General features: G+C 35.9%; 1 protein-coding gene across 8 annotated transcripts in view; it reads right to left on the reverse strand.

Annotated features, from left to right (window-relative positions):
- Positions 1–22,562, reverse strand: part of DENND1A (DENN domain containing 1A) — a 220,941-nt gene that overhangs the window by 61,262 nt on the left and 137,117 nt on the right. For all 8 annotated transcript variants that reach the window (XM_062590924.1, XM_062590923.1, XM_062590925.1 and 5 more), the window contains one exon: positions 19,084–19,209. In XM_062590924.1, coding sequence (XP_062446908.1) covers positions 19,084–19,209 — 126 coding nt within the window. The remainder of the gene's footprint in view (positions 1–19,083; positions 19,210–22,562) is intronic.

A 22,562-nucleotide genomic window follows, 5' to 3' on the forward strand; every position in this document is an offset into this window, starting at 1 on the left:
AACTTGTTCTGTAAAATGAGTTGCAAGTATGACAAACTATTTCACAGCCTCATCAAGACTTCTTGAATTGACCAGGCAGAACAGACTGCTGGTAATCTACTTCTGTCCTTTTCTCTCTAATCGAGTCAGCTTCCAAAAATCCAAAATTTTTAGACACAATTCCAACTAAAAAACAGTAGAGTATTATTATACTGCAATTACGTTACTTCCTGATGATATGGCTTGTAATAATTCTTTTTAGGCTTTTCCATGAAGTTGCTGGTATGGACTTTATTATTTTCACTTCTGTGTGTTATACACAAAATTACATTAATTTACATTGATTTATAAATGAAATGAAATTGCTTATGTTTGAGCCTCCTGTTATTTGAAATTGCTGTGGCCGGGTGTCTACACCTACTCTCTCCATAAAGCTGATAATGACTTCAAAGTACCAACAAAAAAGATTTTGCCAAGTTGTTATTGTTTGCAGTTCTGGTATTTTGTTCTTTTAAATTTAAGTAAAAAATTTTTTTAGAATCTTTCAGTCTATAGCAGGTATAGGATGAATATTGTTGCCAATATAATCTCTGCTACAGTATTTACATTAGAACACTATACTATCACATTGTAGCACATAATTGCAATCAAAAGTCCATGATGCTTCCTAGTGCATCTTACTCGGTATTCGGTAACAGAAAACCTGCAAGTAAGAAGAAAATCATAAGGAATCCTCCTTAACGAGAATCTTAAAACATATATAACAGAAATACAGTATATGATGCTAAACATCATAACAATACCTGTCATAAGTACTACATTGTGTGCCAAAGACCTATATTACATGTTGCCATATCTATTATATTTATTAAATATGCCTGATGTAACTTACCTTTGTAAGGTCCCTGAATTACTCACAATCAAGTATTAAAGCAAAATCCCTTGGGCACATCAGTTATAACTCTTGAGTTATCATTAAAAGCTGTACATTTTAAAAAGTGTGTATTCACATTATTCAAGAAACTAAGCTGTATAGGTCATCTGATTGCAAACGTGATTAAATCAGCATATTTGGCCAGCTTTATTGCCACGGGAGTACAAAAAACAACTGCATTTCCTCAATTTCTGTTCACTATCTGAAATGTTTAAGGATTAAAAAGAAATATGCCGTGCAAAAGCAGAAAGACTGGCAAACACCACTGAGGTCATGAAGGCTAGAGAGTATTTAATACGAACTCCATTTCCCCCATGTCACCTGTGGACTTTGAACTGCACAGATTAAATAATGTGAGCTGCTCACAGGTGATGATGGCTCTCTTTAGATTCAATTATATGAGAGCACAGATCAATACAACTAACATTGGTAATTTGTGATTCCTCTTACCATCTACAGAAAACATCTCCAATAACAACTTTCATAAGAATGTAGAAGTCAACTGAATCGGCTGATAAAAATGCCTTGTAGCCAACATCAAATTATTTTGAATAATTTGGTACACATATTAAAGACAAAAATACACTGGGTAATACAGGTTTTTACAGAGGCCTTGAGATAAGCCCCTTTCCTCAGTAATAAATACAATGCAATTTTAGCTTTTTATACTGACACATGCACAAAAATAGTTTTCAGATAGTATATAAGGTTCCTAATATCCAAAGCGCAGCACAGTTTCTTAAACAAAAACGTCATGCCTTCTGAAGCAAAACTGTTACCAAAAAACCTCAAAGCCTGAAGTAGAGATGGGATGAGAGAACCTTGTTTACTCAGTGATGAAACAATTCTTTGCCTTTTTTTTTTTTAACTTTTCTTTATGACAAGTAATATAATTCTCTAGCAACACCGTTTTTAGTGGTTGAAAATCAAATATGGCATAAAAAAGCAAACAAAAATGACATGAGAATAGTAGAAAACAATATTTTTAGAACACATGGCCTATAATGAATCAGAAGAAAAGTCCATCTATCCTGCTGTTCCATCTCCAGTGCACTCCTAGTAGATGCTTAGGAAGGAGCAGGAAAGTAGAAAGCCTGAGTATTATCTCTGCCCTTGCTATTTTTACCATACTGAGATTTTCAGCTCATAGAATTTACCAAGGCTGCTGTTGCTTGTGGATTAAGTAAACCCCAACAGAGCGCTCTTCCACATATCTGCCCAATCTCCCCTGGAGCTAGGGTGAACTCCCCAGTGACATCTGACAAGGCGCTCCACAAATTTACTACCTGCCGCACAAAGAGTAGTTCCCTTCCATTTGCTCCGAACCATTGCTGTCTGATTCTTTGAACAGGATGAGACAATGAAAAATCTGTTCCTATTCACCTTGTTCTTATTGCCTGTGACCCTTTTTTCTTTTTCTTTTTTTTCCTGTAAATAATGCTAGAGAATTGTCTGACATTCACACCATCTCCAGTATTCAAATAGTAAGGAAAGGATAGGTTAAGTAAGTAAGATGGGCTAAGTACGTACCAGTGTCCAAATTAAAAACAGAAAAGGGGAAAATACAACTATAATGCATTTTAGTTAGCAGTAACAAAAACTTTGCTTCTTCCATGTCTAACTCACCATCATAGTTATATATGTCTCAAGGTTTGTCTGTATACCCAAGAAAAACATTACGGAGGAGCGATTCCAGGATTTGGCACTATGTCTGCATTGTTTTAACGTTCTTGACAAGTGCTCCACTGTTTCTTAGCCATGTACACACTTCATTTTAGTAATTAGCTGTCAGAGAGCCCAACTGCAGCTTAGTATTGTCTGCTCAAATCATATTAATGAAATGCAATCCACTGAAATGTCCTGAATGCATAGCTGTAATTGCGTTAAATAGAGAGGCTGGGGACATCAGCAAACTTCAGCTTCTGAACAGGGCATTACAATCAAGCACATTAATCCATTATTTCTTAGGGATTTGACAGCCAATAATATTACAGGGCTTCCTATACAACAATAAGGACTGATGTTCCTTCATTACTTTGATTTTTTTTTTTTTTTTTTAAGCATAAAAGGTGACATTCAGCTCTGCGATATCACAGTAAAAGCTGGGCACAGCATTTGTGAATACATCAACTTTAAAGGTGGAAAAGCAAGAACTGTAGGTTGCAGCATTGCCAAAGTAGTTTTTAAAGATTCAGCATCTGTATATAAAACCTACATGTAGGATACCTCAGTGTATGCATATATGCAGCACAAGTAAAACCAAATAAAAACCCGAGATCCTAATCAAGTGTGTCAGTTTTCAAACTTCTCACATGACCATCAGAAGGCAGTGTCCCCAACAATGCACTCGATTTCTTCTGGTTGCAAACTGACACTTCCTAGCTAAGGCATTATATCTTTTTCTCCATGTTAGGTTTCAAGTTCTCCCCTTCCGAAGAACAGAATCTGGACAAGACTGAAAAGAAGAAAGAAACAAACAAAAAAACATATAGGGGAAATATCCTGTGGGTATAATAGTCTTTGGAGAACTTTCATGTCAGTCATGACTGCAAAATTGCTATTAAAATTTAATTAAATTTGAGCACAATAAGCTATGACAGGATAATGGACGGGAGACATAGCTTTAGGGCAGAGTTATGACGTCTAGAACTCCGGCTAGATGTGATGCTTTATTTTTGGTTATGCTTGGCAACTATTTGCAAGATTTCTGAAACATTTCTTAATTATAACGAAGAGGACTACATTTGAGTTTAGAGTTAATATCTAGAAATTATCTCAAGGCCTGCAAATATGTTAAATAAGGGATTTTTAGGACTTCAATAGGATCTACCCTTTAATTTTCACTCATGTCACTACATAAAATAATAATCTTTTTCATCTGAAAAGCCCCTGCAAATCCCCCAAACTATTAAATGTTCAGCAAACTACCTCTAAATAAAGCTTACTTATTTCCCCACACAGATAGAAATTCTTTGAATATCATTTATCTCCATAGTTGAGGGTAACAATCAAATCCTGCGTCACACCAAATATCTGAAGCAAAAGCAGTTAAAAGCTGCGGGCAGAACTTTGACTTAGGGAAATCAATATTACTTTTTAGAGATTGTTTCTTCGCTCATGCTGGAAATTCATTTTAAGAAAGCTAGAATGCAAAGGCGAAAGCATGATTAAATGACATTTGGTAAGAGTATACATAGTCCGTAACATTATGCTTAAAACCCACAAATAATGAGATGCAACATATGTATGTTTTTTAAATTTTGAATAAAAAGTCCTCCTTATTAACTGGAAAGTCATTATTCCAATACAGAAAGTATGTATAATTTAACAGCTACTTCTAGGTGGAAATATTTAAGTATCTGTTATGACCGAAAATTATTTACCTTAAGCATCAACTTCCTTACTTGGACTTGGCTTCTGTTACACGCAACTAAAAATCCTGCTACTTTCTGAATAATCCTGGTCCCTGGCTTTTAACTATAGTCATTACACTGACACAGTATAGACAAGATAACCAAAATAGCAATACTTCTATCATTCAGTAGAGAATATAATTTGTCTTATATGAATTTACTGCAAGAGACAGAGCAGCCATTTAGCATTTTTAAAATTTTGGCAAGGATCTAAACTAAATGACGGCATTCCCACTCTAACTGCCTTCAAGCGTGGAGCATAAAATGCTTGTATACGTAAAGATGAAGTATCTTTAGATAAGCTGTTCTGTATCCTTCCTGTATTTTTGGTGAAGAATGTAAAATGTATTATTAGCTGACAAATGCAGAATGAACTTTACCCATACAAGTACAGACAGATCTTGAAGGAAGGCAAACTAATAACATCCATAATCCTTACAAATTACTTTCATTTTTGCCATTAATCCTCTCTAAGGAAAACATTCTAGAAATACAGATTTTAACTACTGCATTGAGAGTGTCACTAACAATATTTTTCTATCTTTGATTCTCACTGAACTAAGTAATTGACTAAGTAACATACACAGAATCACTTACAGCTTTTAAACTGCATCAGAGCAAAAATGTATCACCTTTCCTTCTACAGTACTTTTAAGAATCCAGTAAAAGTTATTAAATATGAGTAAAAATGCTAAACAGAATGCTTGAGGACAGCAAAATCAATAATAGGTTTTATACATTTGAATGAAGAGCATATATATATATATATATATATATATATATATATAAAATGTATGTATAAAATTGGCATATGGTTACTCACAGAAGATTTACAAAAGCTCATATTATATAAATCATGGAACACTAAATACTGATTCAAAAATTATACCAATAGAGAGCTACACTTGGATACAAAAGTAACCTTTAAGGAGTTAAAATGTCCTCAACTACAAGTCAAGTTGAAACTTATTTAATTAGGTTCAGTACTTGAAAAAATGAAATAAATTATTTCATTAACTAAACCAAACTCCCTTAAAGGCAACAATATGTTGCCTCTCTGTCAGGACAGAGCGCAATGAAATCTTTATTTTAATTGGGGTTAGCTGAGGGGCCATTTGGCTTCAGATACTTTGTTTATCGGCCCTAAGCTTTACAGCTTAGCCAATACTTGAAATATTTTATTATAGAATGATTTCATAAAAAAAAAAAAAAAATCCCTATCTTCCAAGTAGTTTTACATGGAGATCATTTTAAATTTGCATTTTGAAAATTGAAAGTACAAGCGAAAAGTATTCCAAAAGAAAAAAATTGGTTTCCTTTTGCATTATGATGATACAGGTCTAAAAAGGTTTCTGCCTCATGCCCTTCCCTAAGCAACCCAGCAAAGATGCAGCAGTAGATCAACAGATCCGTCTATGGTGAAGCAACCAAGCACACCTCGTTTCTGAACTGTGTCACAATTTCTCTTGCTGCAGACACAGTTTCAGAACGCTTCACGTGGCGTGGGTTTCCATCTCCTAACCAAGCAGGGCTGCAGGAAGCCAGGAAGACTCCCTGCAAGACAGAACTAAACCTATGTTTTCCATAAAATTCATTCAAGGGCACATTTTAATTTCCCATTTTTTTCTAAATAGCTGTGAACTTTAATATGAAGACCTTGGGATCTGAAAAGCTTGAAGTTGATCATGCTTACTTAAATTCATTTTTAAAATAAAGGTAAAATGAATTCTTATTCAGTAGATATGACACCATTTTCCTATATTAAGCTAATTTACAAATATCACGCATCTTCAGTAACATTCTGGGAAAACCTAGTTACTGCAAGAATGCAGAGTGAACAGGAACTACAAAAACAGCCCCAGTTCATTCAAACTGCAGCTAAAAGTAATGAAATAATGCAGAATAACCTTCTGCTTTGTAATGAGGATCAAGCTTGGACTAGATTTTTGATTTATTTCTTATAAAACCTCCAAGTGTTAGTAGTGTTCCTAAAAATAAAATAAAAGAGCAAGAAAACTCCAATCCGAATTTCCATAGGAGCTGAAATTGAGTAGTACGACATTTTCATACTCTTTTCGCCTGAGCTAAATGTCATTGAAATGTATCTGTCATGAGAGATTGACTTTCCTACAAAATTACAAAAATTATTTCATATAATTCCTAGTCGTCTTCTGGAGGATATTGGTGTTAGGTTGTTGATAGCTATGTATATATTATGTACCATGGTACAACAAATAAAAATTTATGTAAGAAAGAAAATACTGTTGGCTTAATTTAAGTCCAGTTTAAGAAATGTTTTGATTTTTAAAATGGATGTACTGCTTTTGCTTTTGTTTACATAAATAAAACCATCACTGCTGAACCTAACAGGATACAGCTTAATTCAAGCAACTCACTGAGTTCTGTTCTTCATGTTTATGCTACCCTAAAGAAAATACAATTTCAAATTAAATGTATTATTCATATTTTTTTTAATTTAGTGTTGACAGCCATATATTTTTCTTTAGACAGCTTTTTGCGTATCTTGTCTGAACAGTTTCCTCATGAGAGCTATTATAAAGTGAACTGGTTTTGCTTCTCGGTAGGTATTTCGATTTGATAGTAATCAGTTCTCTCTACAGTCTTCAAACAATTTGTGTCCTGATCATCTAACAAATAAGTAAAAGACTTAAATTGACATCAGTACGTATTCTTTTCTCTAACAATGCAAACTAATTGTGTATCTCTAATTGAGAAACATGTTTATTCAAAAAAATCTAGTGACTATACCAACTATTGGGTTCAAAGCAAAGACACCACATGTGTCTAAATAAATATCAAGGGAGTGTCGGAGGTAAATGAGGAGAGACCAGGTGAAGAGTGTGTGATGTGTTAATTGTATTCAAAAAAAAAAAAAGAGACAAGACAGAGAAGCCGAACTTCCAATTATCGTAACGGTATCTACTTCGCAACACATTCAAACTTGAAAGAGACATTTGAAACCATAGGAATTCTGAGCAGAATACCTCCAGCTGTGTTCTGCATAAATCTTGCACGCTGTACATACACAGTTTATTTAAATACCAAGTAAAGTTATGACTTACAAAATGCATATTTCAGTCACAATAGAATATCTGTCATTTCCAAAAGCTACTCATCATCAAATGAAAGGAAAACAATGAATTAAATTAGAAAAGAAGATAAGAAAGAACCTTTTCATCTGATGTTTTACTAGACTGAAGTAGTTTGTTTTTTTAAAGAACAACAAATTTATCAGCCCTCTGCAGAGTTTATACCTTTACAGCCTCCAAAATGGAAGGATGAAGGACAAGGTGATCTTCAACATTAAATTAATTTCTGCCTATATGTCACTTTGGTTGTGAAACAGAATTTATCTTCCACTAATGCTCCGTCCACACTAAAATCAATATATTCAGGAAAAAGTTACCCAGTTCACGGATGGACATGCACGAGCCACGCCAGAGAAGGGGCTGAAGTTCCCTTCCACGGTTTTCCCCTCCCAGCAGCCTCGTGCACAGCGAGGAGCACAAGGTGAACACCCCGGCAGGCAGCACCCCTTGCGCCTCCCCAGCGCTGCAGAATCCAGGCAGCCACGCGCACGCTAGGGAGGCTACGTTCACGGGCAACTGTGCTACGCCGCAGGGCGGCATCAAAATATCTCAGTGCAATTCTGAAGAAAAGTCCCACTGCACCGCGTGAGGGTTGCTCTCCCACGCTTTCCGTCGGGGAAGCCAGTCAAACTGAGCTGTCAGCTGTGGCATGCATATAAACGTCTCATCCTCTCTTTAAGCCTGTAACATGGTAGGCTTTCACTGAATGAGCTCTATCAACTACTTATGCAATCATTGCAAATAAGTTTTACTGCCTTTCACTTTAATCAAATACCCACTTTTGCACTGTAAGCTTACATTGCAACTCATACAAAATCCATAAAGTGAATGCCTCCCACTCACAGGGTGAAGGACCAGACTGACATGTCCTCCTTTTATGAAGGTGTGTTAGTTTTATACACTTATACTCAATTTAATATTCTAATCATTACCATCACTTCAACAAGTTTACTTGCAATTAACATCCACTTTACGAAGCTGAGCACCAAAATCTCCTATCATCTTCTTTCAAGAGCAGGTAGTACCTTTTGTTCAACTCTGCTGCTGCTCACATCAGTGAGGAGGCAGATTTTCATTCTTTCTCTACCTGCCAGAATGGTCTTTTGCTGTTTTTACTAATACGAAACACAACTTATTCCCAGCTCATTTAAAAAATACACAATCACTGAGTGTCTTACACAGAAGCAGAATTTGACAGTCATGTTATTTTATGCTTGGTGTTTATTTACATGCTTCATTGTTCTAGTCTATGTCCCCTGCGCTTTATTAGACCGGGAAATACCTTCAACTTTTCCTGCATGGCGGCATTTGCACACTGCTACATAGCTTACTGGGGCCGTGCACTCTCAATTATAAGCAAAGAATCAGGAGGAAGCATGGAAAAAACACAGGCTGAAAGTAAGTCAAACACACAAATGAAGGCTTGAAGCAAATTGAGGAGAAAAAAAAACAAACGCATAAAATAGCACAAAAAAGGCAGAAAATCAGGTGAGAAAGGCACAGCGGAATAATTTATCAGTTGGATGTACAAATCCTTCTACTGTAAAGCTAAAGTTTCATGGTACTGCTCCTCACTGTACAGCCTTTACTGGTAATAGGAAGATTTACAGGCTTTTGAACAAAGCTACTTTTATTTCTCTAGCACTAACTCAGAAGGCACACGGTGACCCTATTCCATCTGATTGCTGAACGTATCATTTCTACGGAGGCTGAAAAGTTACTCATACAATGAAACATAAGATGCTTCTCTTCAGCATGCTCACAGGCTTTGACAAACCCCATTCGGTGAATCACACAGAAAGGAACTTAATGTGATCCTTAACGTACTGCTGGCATGCACAGCAAGATGCACAGCACAATCCATTACCTGGGTGAAAGTCCATTACTTGGACTGAAATACAAAGACACTCGCATGCCATGTATGCCTTTACTTTAACACGTACGATAGACAGGAAAGGTCTACTGCGTCTTCCAGGGCAGAAATGCTACTTACGTAAGGAAACAACATGTGCTTTGCTCAGTCCTAACATTAAACAAGATTTTCCTGTGTCCAGTACCATATTCAGCACAGAATCATGTTAACTTTCTCAAACGGTACTTTGTTATTATCATTTCTTCAGAATCTTAAACTCCACTTGCCATTGTTTTTTTCCTCTCCAAACAGCATATGAAATTACAGAACACAGTATCTTATCACGTAACTGTATGGAAACGACAAAAAATATTATTTATTGCATAATTGATGGTTACAAGAGATTAAAGAGAATGCCTTTCAGTTTCATTATGTATGTAAATCTCAAGATACTTAGATGTAGAAAGTTGAATGCATTTTGAAAAAGAACAGTAAATGCTTGCTAGAAAAAGAGCCATTTTAAGAGTTAAGAACAGCAAAAGCAAAGGCTGAAACCTTGTATATAGCAATAGCAATGCCCACAAACAGAACACAGCAACAGGTTTGAATTGAAAACTAAAGCTTAGCAGAAAAAATAGTATTTCCTAAATAGTTAAAAAAGCTTTTTTCAATCAGGACTTTGAGTCTTCTAGAACATTTTCAATAAATGGTACGATTTAACAAGAATTACATATGCAAATTGTAGTCTTTGAAATGCTGTAGATCACTACAAGATCTTCGCAATAGGAAAAAAAAGTCATGGGTCTTTGTTCCAGAATAAACAGGTTTTTGATTCATCTCATTCTTTTTCAATACAAACATTAGGTTTTACACTCTTTCATAGGCCAGTCCTACTTACTAGTAAAGTCATCACGATGAGATTACCATCATCACTAAACTGTCTATACAGGCATATATTTGAGAGTTAACATAGCAATTAAACAGGATAAAATAGCAAAGATGGGTAGAAAAGAGCTCCCATTAAATATACATCAACAGTTAGAGGTGCACAGAAAAAAAAAGGTAAGCAAAAACCTGCTCTATTCTATACGCTTCTGCTCACTGCTTTCCCTGCATCTTTTAAATATAGAGTTTTTATGCTTCTAATATAAACAATGTTCTCTGCCTTCTTTGTTTTTCCTATATATGGACAAATACCCTTAAAAGACTCTGGCCTATCCAAAAAGTGTGGTGAAAGGGAAGGATCTACCCTGTATAAATACCTTAAAATTTCCTTATGGAAAAACAAAGCCACACAAAAGTTGCCCATGTAATGAAGAAACTGCAATGTGGCAATTACCAGGAATTTGAAAGAACTATTTACTCCTCAACTGAATAGTTTGAAAAAAAGAAAAATTTCACCATGGCAACAATCATATTTCACTGTAGATAAAGCATCATAAGCTACAAAGTATTTTCAAAAAGAATTACCAATATGTAACACACACTTCTTTATGTGCCCGTACACATACTCCACAAAATCTCCCTTTCGACTCATCTAGCATTTGATACTTTACTCTGTACCATACATCATCTATTTTTCTTTTCTCACTTCTGTCCTACTCAGATCTCATGGTTCTGGAATTGTTAAATGTTAAGCATTAGTCTGGGCAAGGGATTGCTATAAAACAATTAATACAGAAGGCTTATGTCACGCCATCATACTGCAGTTCTAATGCCTTCCTGAGATACATAGCCATCTGTGTCACCGGTATCCTGGTGTTACTTATGAATCACTAAAGTAAGGATCCTAAGTGGTATCAAAACAAAATGGAAGAGTAAATTGTCCTCTTAAAGCACCTGAAAACTTCCGACTACTGTAGGAGACCTAGCTACCTAAGGGCTAATCACTACTTAATACTTAAATAGGAATACTGATTGTGTAAAGAGAGAGGCCAGAACTATGAAATTCACTTAAAAAAAAAAAAAAAAAAAAAAAAAAAAAAAAAAAAAAAAAACTTCTGCAGACTCCGTAACTGATCTGGATATACCACTACAGTTTCTTTACTCCTGATGCAAAGGTGATGTATGTGCCTTAAATCTCTAAGTTTACAAAAATAAGTCTAAGCTCTCACCTATATATAGCCCAGTATATACATATAGCCCAGAATGCAATTTAAAACATGACTTACTTTATCTTCCTTGGCCACAAATTTGAACAGAAGTAAAGAACAAGAGCTTTCCTATAAAGTGCATGCAGCTCTTGGCCAGCAAATATACCATGCCAGAGCAACATTAATACTTTCATTATAGTTACAGTAGCCGGGTAATAAGGACCCATTCAGAGCTCACACAAGGAACAACTCTACTAAGGCTAATGAGATGTTAAACACAGTAACCTGGGATAGTAGGAAATTACAACTGTGCACGTGGATTTCTTCTGTAGAAATAAAATAATAGTTCAGTGGCCACACCAGTGTGCTGGTATCAAAACTAGTTGAAGCTGTTAAAGACAGATTTTCTAGCAAGAGGTTACACTTTCAGGAGATTAAAATGTTAAAATTTAATAGACAATTGTCATGCTGTGCCCTGTTCAGAGTGCAGTTGGACACCTTTTAACTGCTAGGTAGTGCCTTATTTCCTAAACAATTTTGAGGAACTTTTAGTTTTCCTTTAGCAGTTAGCTTGTGTATCAAGGTTAAAATTCAGAATCAATTTAATCAGAAACAATAATGTTTCTAGAGTGTAGTTGTGCAGTATCTCAGCAGGGAAGCATGACTGAGAGCACAGAAAGGCCATATATATCATGATATGGTCAATATGGCAACCCAAATTTGGAGGGAGAGCTTCGTAACTGACGGATGGAAGCAAGATTCACACCTACTAACAACGTACAAGGAGGCAACGTATCTTAAACACATTTCATTGAAAGATCCTTTTACCAATACAGTGTTGGAAAAAAACTGGACGGCATCGTCCTGCTGCCTGAGGACAGCCGGAGCGCTGCAGGCAGAGCCTGCCTGGCGGTGGCACCACGCAGGCTGTGTCCCCTGCGGACGCCGAGTGACTCGGCTCGCTGCCCGCTCGCCCCCGTGCCACGTGCAGGAGTCAACACCAGCGTCTCCAGAAGGAACAGATAACTGCATGACTGCAGCATGGATAAACGCATCTGTGCTATCCATATTAGACTGGATAACAGAAACTGTCAAGAGAGAAGGAAGGAACAAAATGATTCACCAGGGAGGTCTTTACATTCCTGCACCAAGGCAGGGATGTTTTTCATTTGGGGGGGGGGGAATGTTGGCAATACAATGTAAGAGACACCTCTGTTCTATTATAAACCCCTTATGGAAGTACAAAGTCCTACGCTTCCTGCAGATGTCCTTATACTGCTCAGGAGTTACGACAAAACCACAAATTCAAAAGACTATTAGATTATTTTCCTAAATTGAATTCAGTATTACTGTTAATGTTAATGTTAACTTTTTATTTCCTCCCACTGATTATGATTTTTTCCTACAGCTGCTCACATTTCATCGTATTAAAAAAGAAAATTTGTATCAAAGTTACAGTTACAAAAAAGGGGAGTATGTTGTCTCCTCTATTTACAATCCATATATAAATTAGTAGGTCCTGACAGGACAACTGAAGCAACCACATCAATGACAAATGCTCTCTCCAGAAAGAAGAGATCACTCAGAGATGGATCATATTTAGGGAGTACAGTAATTAAAGATAGAAAACAATCAAAGATTTTGGATTTTGAAGTTTAAAGTAACAATACTGTAAAAGGGAATGCATCACAGAAGGTTTCTTGGCAACCATTCCGTAACGTACAGTTGATGGAAACCAAGTATGGAATATTTTGTTGAAATTTAGTTACATCCTTGCTCCTAACTAGAATATAGTAATAAATGTTTGTGGAAGTGTCTTCTCTTTTCCCCTCAGCATTTTTATATACATAAACACTTATATATACACATACACACAACATATATGTCCATACATATATGTAGTATGTATGAACATATATATATACATTCACATATATACATACACAGTAAAATTTAGCTAAAGCAATTTTAAAATTGGATTGTATAATACATATATGAGTTTCAGTAGCTGCAGTTTCCCATTAAGATTAAAACATTTTTTGTAACACTGTAAGCATACTCTTGTGTACTTCATAAATTATCAATCAACTTCATGAAGGAAAGAGCATAAAAAGTGTGGAAGTAGAAAAGTTCATCACTGACTATGTCCTCTTAAGGTTTTATGTTTACTGTTAAGTGAATGTATCTAATGTACTGATTTTCATCTACAGTTTTAGTTCTATCTGAAATACGTAGGCTATATAGATTTTTTTCTTTACAATATAGTAATGGTATATAGTATAACAGTTCATTAAAAGTATCAACCACCATCAGAATCATCAAAAACTGGTAATTATTTATAAAAGTTATACTTGATTAGCATCTTAAAGCTTCAGTAAGCTCCCAACTACTATTCCATATATTTTACATGTAATCAAAACACAACAATGGATACTTAAAACTACTGTAACATTTTATCAGTTTGAGAACAGGGAGATAGCCCGTTTCATTCCTGTGAAAGACATCATAAAACACAACAACGCTATTTCAGGGAACCTGCAAACAGTGAAAATTACTGGTCATGCCTTCCTTGCGCTGAAAGCAAATTTTCAATTAAAAAAAAATCACTCAACAACGTTATTAATCAATAATAAGACATTAACAATAAAACCAGATTTTCTACATTTCTTCCATGTTGACATCACTTTCATAAAGCCCACATAAATGATTAGATTTTACTTTTCAACACTGCCACAGCTCCCTTCACTCTCTTCCTCTCTACTATTTGCACAGCTCTTTCGTTTAGAAAGAGTACAAAGCTTGATACTTATACAAGTAACCAGCAACATCCCGTTAGCTGGACAAAGCTCACAGCACTGCTGCTGCTTCGTTGCAGTTCATCCGGAGACACAGCGAAGGGCCTCCCCAGCAGAGCAAAGCAATGAAGGATTTTGTTGGGCAGACTTGCGGAAAACAATACAAGCTAACTAATAAAGGAGCATAGTTCTCACTATAGGTAATGCAACTGTGTTAGTCATTTCACATCCTCAACAACATTGCCATAAATCAGAGACGTTTGTTGCCACAGACAGGCACACACTGAACCTACTCGCAGCTGCTGCAACATAGAAATACAGAATGAACTATGGATACTACGAATATCTAGCACATTTACAGCCATCCAAGATCTGAATTATATGGATTTTATAAATGATAAAAAATGGTTGCAATTAGGTAATAAGACAATAGGCACAAGAAAAATTTTTACAAGAAGTGCAGAGTTCATCACCCTGGAAACTAGATTACTAAATCCATAATCACCTAGACCAGCCCTTTAGAAACAAAACAGGTCACCAGGATACAAACCTGAATGAACACTAGAATCTCACACACAGGTGTTTCTCAGATAGCCTATCAAAATGAAAAGTCCACTTTATTTCACATTGTGTTACACACACACGTATCACCTTGCTATACTATGTATATACTAAGAGTTGTGAAAAAGACACTGAATTTTCAGTACAAGCGTATAATGTACAATTATCAACTCAAGGTAGCAAAGTTAAAAAGAAAACTACCTGCAGGAACATTTAAAGTTAAATACCAATATCTATTCGGGATGTGAGTGTTAAAATCAGTTCCCCTTATTTAGCCATGTACAAGTAGCAGCACTACAAAAGAAATGTAAGTACGGAAAGTGTGGAAGTACGATAAGATGTGGAAGTGGAAACACCTGTTCAGACGATACAGATTTTTAACATTAAGTGCAAGCAAACAAACTTCTGAAGCGTATTGCCTAGAAAATGTCATATTTAGCATAAACAATTCCAGCTGCAAAGTTCAATGAAGACTGACCACATATCCAGGAAAGAAACAACACAGCAAAGCATTTGAGATGACTGTACATCAAACTGGGAGCTTTCTGTCAAACTCTTGAACCCAAGTAAGTCGAACAAGTACGCGTGCGGCTTAGGCTACCTGTACCAGCATCACCGACGTAAGACCCTCTAGGTAGTGCTGCATAATACCCTGCATACCCTGGCTTCCACCGGATCTGTCCAGCAAGCTTAGCTTTATCACAGGCGTTAGGAGGTTTGTTTCTTAACAAAGATTGTCTGTGAAAGAAAACCAATGAAAGGTTGCCTCTAGCCACTAGGTGTCAGGATAAGAAAGTGCATGAACAACATCTTTGCTGGAGAATGAGTCTCGTTCTTTTCCCCAGTTACCATCATACGCGTTACTCTTAAGTGCTACAAACCATTTACACGCACACATAATAATTATATAGATCTTTCTATTGAAGATGACCCGATTTTGTTAATTAAATATTTAGAATAAATATTCTCCTAGGAAACAGTAAACATTTTAGAAACTTCTTAAAAAAGACATTCAAGTGAACCGAAAGTTCACATTGATGGCATTGTCAGAATTCAAGTAACATTCAAAAAATTAATAACCTGCCTCAATACAGCTAAGTAAACACACTGCCTCTTTCGTGCTTTAATGTACTTAATAGTAACACACATTTCTGGAGAATGCAATTATAACATATGTGATGGAAATTCTTCTACACTTAAAATCTGGCTTAAAGTAGCTACAGAAACACATATACACAGTAGGGAAAATAACTGCATCCATTATTTTATAACATAAATTCTTATGATTGGAGTTGCAGTTTGTTTTATCTGGATATGTTTCTTAATGCAAAAGTTTGAGTTACTGACATCCTCAGAAAGTTTATGGCAACAGTAACTCATTCATAGTCCAGGTACTGATTTGTATATGCAATACATAACCTAATAATCTTTTTACAACTGTTAAATCTGCAACAGTTTCAAAATTGATTTTTGCAGACAGGTATTAAATGTTTTAAACAAATGATGGCATCCACCATGGTCTTTATAGATTCTGAAAGCATCAATGGACAGCAACTGAAGGAGCTTTTGCAGGCACTTTAATATTCCTCCACTCTTCCTCCACTATTCAATGTGAAACTCTCATAATTCTTTATTTCTTTTGAGACTACAACTGTGTGTCACGACCACTTTGAACACCTGTTAGTATATAACCCATAAATGCAGTAAGCTGAGCTAATCAGCTAACAAAATGTGAGAGCAGAGAAGTACTGCATCCCAAGTACAACATGCCAGAGAAAGATAGTGCTTTAAACTACAATATGCCTTATTATTTATAAAAATTATGATGCTGTTATTAAACTTCAAACGTATTTTCTGCTGTGAACTTACCAAGTATATTCTGTAATTGCTTTGCCTGTTACAAGCCACTGTTCAGTATTTTGCTATATCTTTTTAAGATCAGAAGTTCCAAGGATTTTGAACATTAAAGTGTTTGCATTCCCAACATTAGAAAGAGCCTGCTAGCAATGACAACAACTACCAGCATATTCTAGAAATGAAAGGAAGTAGTTGTGTGACCTGTCCAATACTTACAGGGCGTCAGTAGCAGAAGCAGACACCAAATGCAGGTCATCTGACTCGGGCATGTTCAGCACATGAGAAGCCCGTCATATTTTGCAAACCATCTTTACATAAAGCTTGGTAAGAAATATAAAATTAGTAATTAATTTTTAATTTATAAAAGGATTTGTGAAAGAAAGCTTTGAAATTTCCTGATCTTGACAATTGGATTTTATGATACATTTGTACAATTATGTTTAGAGGTTTTATTTAATGGAATAATAAAGAAGTGTTATTTAATGGAATAATATGCAAATCAAAAATTCCTTTACTTCCTCAGGTTTGCTGTCTTGGTGGCGATTGGGGTGGGGATTATAATTTTTAGGTGTGTGCTACTGTCAACTAATTTCAAATTTTAATCTTTAACATTGAGCCTTCAGAATACCAGACAGTATTTCCAGAAAAGCAATTTAAATTTTTATTTTTCTTCATAAAGCCCTTAACTAGTTAATCTCTTATACACATCCAGGCAAAGCATACACCAATATTCCCAGAGTTGCCTGGCAACTACAGGGAGGAGTGTCAGAGAAAAGAAGGCCTGAATGAACGAAGGGAAGTCAGCGTCTCCCATACGTGGATAGAGGAGGCTTACACCAGGCAGCTGTGCTGGTTTCAGGTTTGTTATTTATGTGGATGATAATTTATAAACCTCCCATTAGTTTACATTAGATTTGAAAGCACAACACCACGGCACCCAGTCACACACACTAAAATCAACACAATTTATTTTTACACACAGCCCAATAATCTTCCACATATTCCCCCAATAAGAAGGGGAAAGATTCAGGCTGAATTTAAAAGTCACTTTTGAACACTGAATACGGCTCATAGGAATGATATTTATTTGATGAGGATGACTGGATTGTTCAAAATTCAGACCAAGCTATTTTTCTCTTCTTGCTTTAAAAGCCCACAAAAATGGCAAGTAAACAAAATACGGCAATGAAGACATTTTAGTTATGGAAACACGCTCAACCACAAGAAACACTATACTTTTAGTCCAGCTTCTGGTCTTTTCCTTTAAGATCACGATTAGAATTACATTTATTACTTGTCTGCATGCCAGATCTCTTTGTTAATCTCCACAGAGCTGCCAAATGCAAAATGCAACACCTCTTCCCCATCAGTGAGCCCTCATTCTCGCTCCACTCTTTTAGCTTTCCCACTTACACTCAGTACTCAGCTTAGCTTCTCCCAGTAGTATTCAAGTTCTCCATAGCTACCACCAATTTTCCATTCTGCCTCCAAAGGCTTGCAAATGAGAGATGGAAGTATGTTTTCCCCTCTACAGAGATCTTCTTGTGAAAAGACCACTGGTCTAACAACACTAGTTCAAACGAGCTCCTGAACACACCACACAGATTTATCGCTGTATTTGACTTACACATGTTAGTTTTCCCTGTGTTAGAAATGCAACAAGAAATATGTGGAAAATTTTGGAAATATTCCATGGATTAGTGCTCTACGATTAGTGCTCTTCATCTCTTACATGTTTCTGGGCTATATCTCATCAGTATACTTGTCCCTTACAGTCTATCAGCTACATGCACACATTTCAAAGGGAGCCTCCTATGTATGTTGCTGGGGAAAATGACAGTGTCACAAAACACACCAAGATATGTGAATTTTGCTGGCTGGATTTGTACTGAAGTTCATGAAGCACAAACTTCTATCCTTTGCAGGACCAGGTGCCTCCTAGCAGCTATAAATCCCAGCATCAGAAAAGTATGGAAAAATCTTTGTCCAATTCAGATTGCACTTATGTTTCTGGGTCAAAGCTAATCTCTATTTAGCAAAGGTTGAGATTGGATTTCCCAAACAGAACATTTACCATAAACAGTTACAACTCCAGATACTCTTCATATTTCTGTAAAAACAGAAATACTAATTGTATTGTGCCCTTAAATTCAATGTTTCCATAGATGTGCATGATGTGCATGTTTCACAGTTAGGCATATATTGTTAAGCATACACTGTGCTTTTTTTTTTTTTTTTTTTTTAAAGGCACTTTATCACTCTAGGGACTTCTTTTTAAAATAATATAATGAAGATCCTCTTTTTGCAGTGAAAAAGAGAACAGTAATTCTGGACTAGATTACTGCTTTCAGTACTGGTCAGCCAGACAGCCATAATACTGACTTTTAAAAGTGGATTATACCACACTTTCTCTTCCTGTTAGTTTTTTTTTTCCTCTCCTACACCACAACTGCTGATTTACACCTTATGTCTACTATTTTCCTACTTACAGGTTCAATTTTCAGTGCATTTCTGTAGCTCCCAAAGAAAGACGCTTGTGCTTTCAGGAATGCTCTTGCAACGCCATCTCCAGTGGTTGTAGAGACTTTCTTCAACCTGTTCTTCAGTGCAGAAACCTGGAAAAACACAAGAGGTCTGGATCATTCATATATCACAGACAAAGCTTAATGTATTGGGACCCAGCTAAAAGAAAAAAGCTCTCAGCACCGCAGCAGTCATGATAAAAAGCGACATTGTGAATTCAGAGCTGGATTTATCAGTTTTAAAAGCATTAATTTTCAAGCTATTTTGTTCTTCTAAGATATGACTGGACTCTACTCAGAAACCAATAGGAAGATAAAAGCTTCATTTTAACCTTCCCTCATATTTAAAATGGACTGTTAACATTCTGTTAGGTCCTATTTTAAAGGCAGTCTATGAACTTTTACGTCATTCTTGATTAGAATCAATGAATGAATTTGAGTTAAATTTAATAACGAAAGCAAGTGTGTGAAAATCCTTACAGTTACAGTATCTGTGATTTCTATTCAGTGCCTGGTGCTAAACATCAGACTAATACAGATCTTCCTGTTTTTTAAATTGAATGAAACTAAAATTAAATTTAATACTGAATAACAACCCTCATACTTGTAAGAATTCTACAAATAGCTTATATGTATTTCAAAGAATAAGCAGAGAAACCCTTCTGCATAATCAGGCCATTGATCACCACCAAGGCTAAGCTATTCACAGAACAAATCTTGTAGGTCTATAGAGTTTGCTAACTGCAAATATAAGGATCTTTTAAGGATGTATTCCTTTGTATTATAGAGGCTTCATGCAAAATTACAAAGTGAAAGTTCTATTTGTGCAAAAAAGGAAACTTACAAATGTTTAACAGTCTCAGAATAACAACAACATTCTGTCCCTTGAAATGAACTGATGAAGTTCTTCCCCCTCTACACACTTCTCAAAAGATCTAAACCACCTGTGCATCGGATTATTCTTTATTTGACCTTCACTGCCCCTTCTCTTCCATAGCAGAGGTGTTTAATTACCTTAAGATCCACAAAGTTGTGCTTCAGGTGAACATACTCTAGCAGTCTCACTGCCATTTACACAGAGATACCTACAGATTGTAAGTGAGCAGGTATCAACGATAAGCTCTTTTATAAAGACAATTTTAAACTACCAGGATTCTGGTTACCTGAATATTCTTTGTTTTCTATGTAAACCAAGGTCTGAAGTTCTAGAGGATTAGTCATTACTACTCTCTGCACTTCCAAATTTCTCTTACAGACAAAAAGGTTGTGACTTAGCTTGATGTCTCTCTTTTTTAGCGCTCAGAGCTTAGTAACTGCAGAAGGAAGGCTGGGTATCTGTATCACAGAATCATAGAATCAGTAAGGTCAGAAGGGACCTCTGGACATCATCTAGTCCAACCTCCCCGCTCAGCAGGGTCACCCAGAGCATGGTAGACAGGGTTGCATCCAGGCAGGCCTTGAATATCTCCAGAGAAGGAGACTCCCCCACCTCTCTGGGCAACCTGTGCCAGTGCTCCGTCACTCTCATTGTTGGTGACAGCATTTTTTTGTCCCAAACAAAAGCAGAGAAAGGACACTTACAAAAAACCTTTCAAAGATTAATATTAAGCTGTGCCTGTGCTACAATGGTTAGAAGTTACATTAAATCATTAGAAGTAGTTGTGTCAGTAGCAATTGGTTGGTGCTGGAGACAGAACCAAGCTACATTTTTGAAACAGATCTCACAGAATACAAAGCAACATAAAACCAACAATCTGGGTGTTAAATTCATGCTTGAAATCATTCTAGTGCTTTTAGAGGATGCGATCGTGCCATGTGTAAAGCCTGACAGAGGGATGGGATACCTTATGCAGAAGACAGGAAGAAGCCAAAATTTAAGAAGGAAAGCAGAAAGCCAGGAAAGCCCTTGAGTTGCAGAAGAATATAAATGACTCCAAAAGGATCCATATGAAGATAGGAATTTAACAGAAATAATTTTATCAATAAATAGCAAATTGTCCTCTTTTATTAAATGCAAATGCTACTCTGAAAAACTCTAGTGTGTCAGCTCTATACACTTCATGCTATGTTAGAGACACTGTAGGAATGTTATTTACAGAGTAAATAGATTCTACTGTAGTCAACATAATTAAGCACGTTTTCTGAGAGAGTGCATAATACATCATGAGCCATATATGTTCAAATTTTCAAATTAATTTTTAGGGCCCATGCCCCCAGCAGCTTGTAACAAAAACGTTATTCTGGCCTTATCCATATCTCAAATTCTACAAAACTATATATATATATATTTTTTTTTTCCATCTCAGAGTTCTGCTGGCAGTCTGCCCTGGTAGCAAATTACAACGTGGTCTCACTGAACAACTATTGTTGAGTACTTCAGTTTTACCTCACCCGTAAGCACTCACTTTCTCCTTCACGAGTCTTAAATCGGGGAAGGCAAGAAAAGAACTCTTCACCTTGCAATACATGTTTCAGTATACAATCTATACTGTGCACTGCATTTTCTTCCTCTAAACTTGACACTATACTTGCACTTCTGTTACCAAAAGAGTTCCAAAGAGATTTTTTTTACTTTAAATTTTTGGCAGCTTCTGTCACAAGAGGTTTTATACTAGTTATTTAGTATAAAATAACTAAATGAGAGCATTATTTATAAATCTGAATGCTGTGGCTTGTGTCAATGTTCCACACACTAAACAGCCATAGACACATACTAACTTAATACACAGGAACAGCTTTAGTGGAAGGTCTGCCATGCCCGTAACTAACGCTGACTCCCATCCATTGAGATCATGCGTCTCAAAGAGTTGTTATTCCCAGTGCAACAGTTTCATCATATTTTCAAAAGTGAACAGCACACCTTAACTTCTCCATGTTTAAGAGGTCTGATGATAGTTGTAATGATGAAATATGCCTCTATTTCCCACATTAAACTTACATAAACCATTTAAAAGTAGTTCAAAAAAAAAAGTCTCTGAATACCTTGAAAATCCATCCCAAATATTTATGTAAGAAATTTTCTTTAAAATTCATATGAAGATACAGAAATTACTATCTGCATAGAAGAAAAAATTCTTTTCTTGGTTGAACAATAAATTAAATTCAAAAGGCCATTCATAACCTCTCTATATCTCAGCATCCCCATTTATTACAGAAGTAGGATTTAGATAAGTATTTTGCAAGTTTCTTAAAGCTTTCAGATCATTTTCTTTCTTCCAAGACTAAATCTAACATTACATGATGTGTATTTTACATATTCACACATTTCCGCTTTTCAATCAAGTTTAGCACAATAAGCATATTAGTTTTTTTAAAAAAGAAAATGTTAACAATAACATATTGATTAAGAGAAAGAATGCTCATGCCTCTCTTGCGTATTAATTTATTCCAGAGTAAAACAGACTATACAAACAGAATTATGCTATTTTTCCTGACTAAAGAGGCAA

This window comes from Rhea pennata, chromosome 18 (genome assembly GCF_028389875.1).
Source record: "Rhea pennata isolate bPtePen1 chromosome 18, bPtePen1.pri, whole genome shotgun sequence".
Classification (NCBI taxonomy): domain Eukaryota; kingdom Metazoa; phylum Chordata; class Aves; order Rheiformes; family Rheidae; genus Rhea; species Rhea pennata.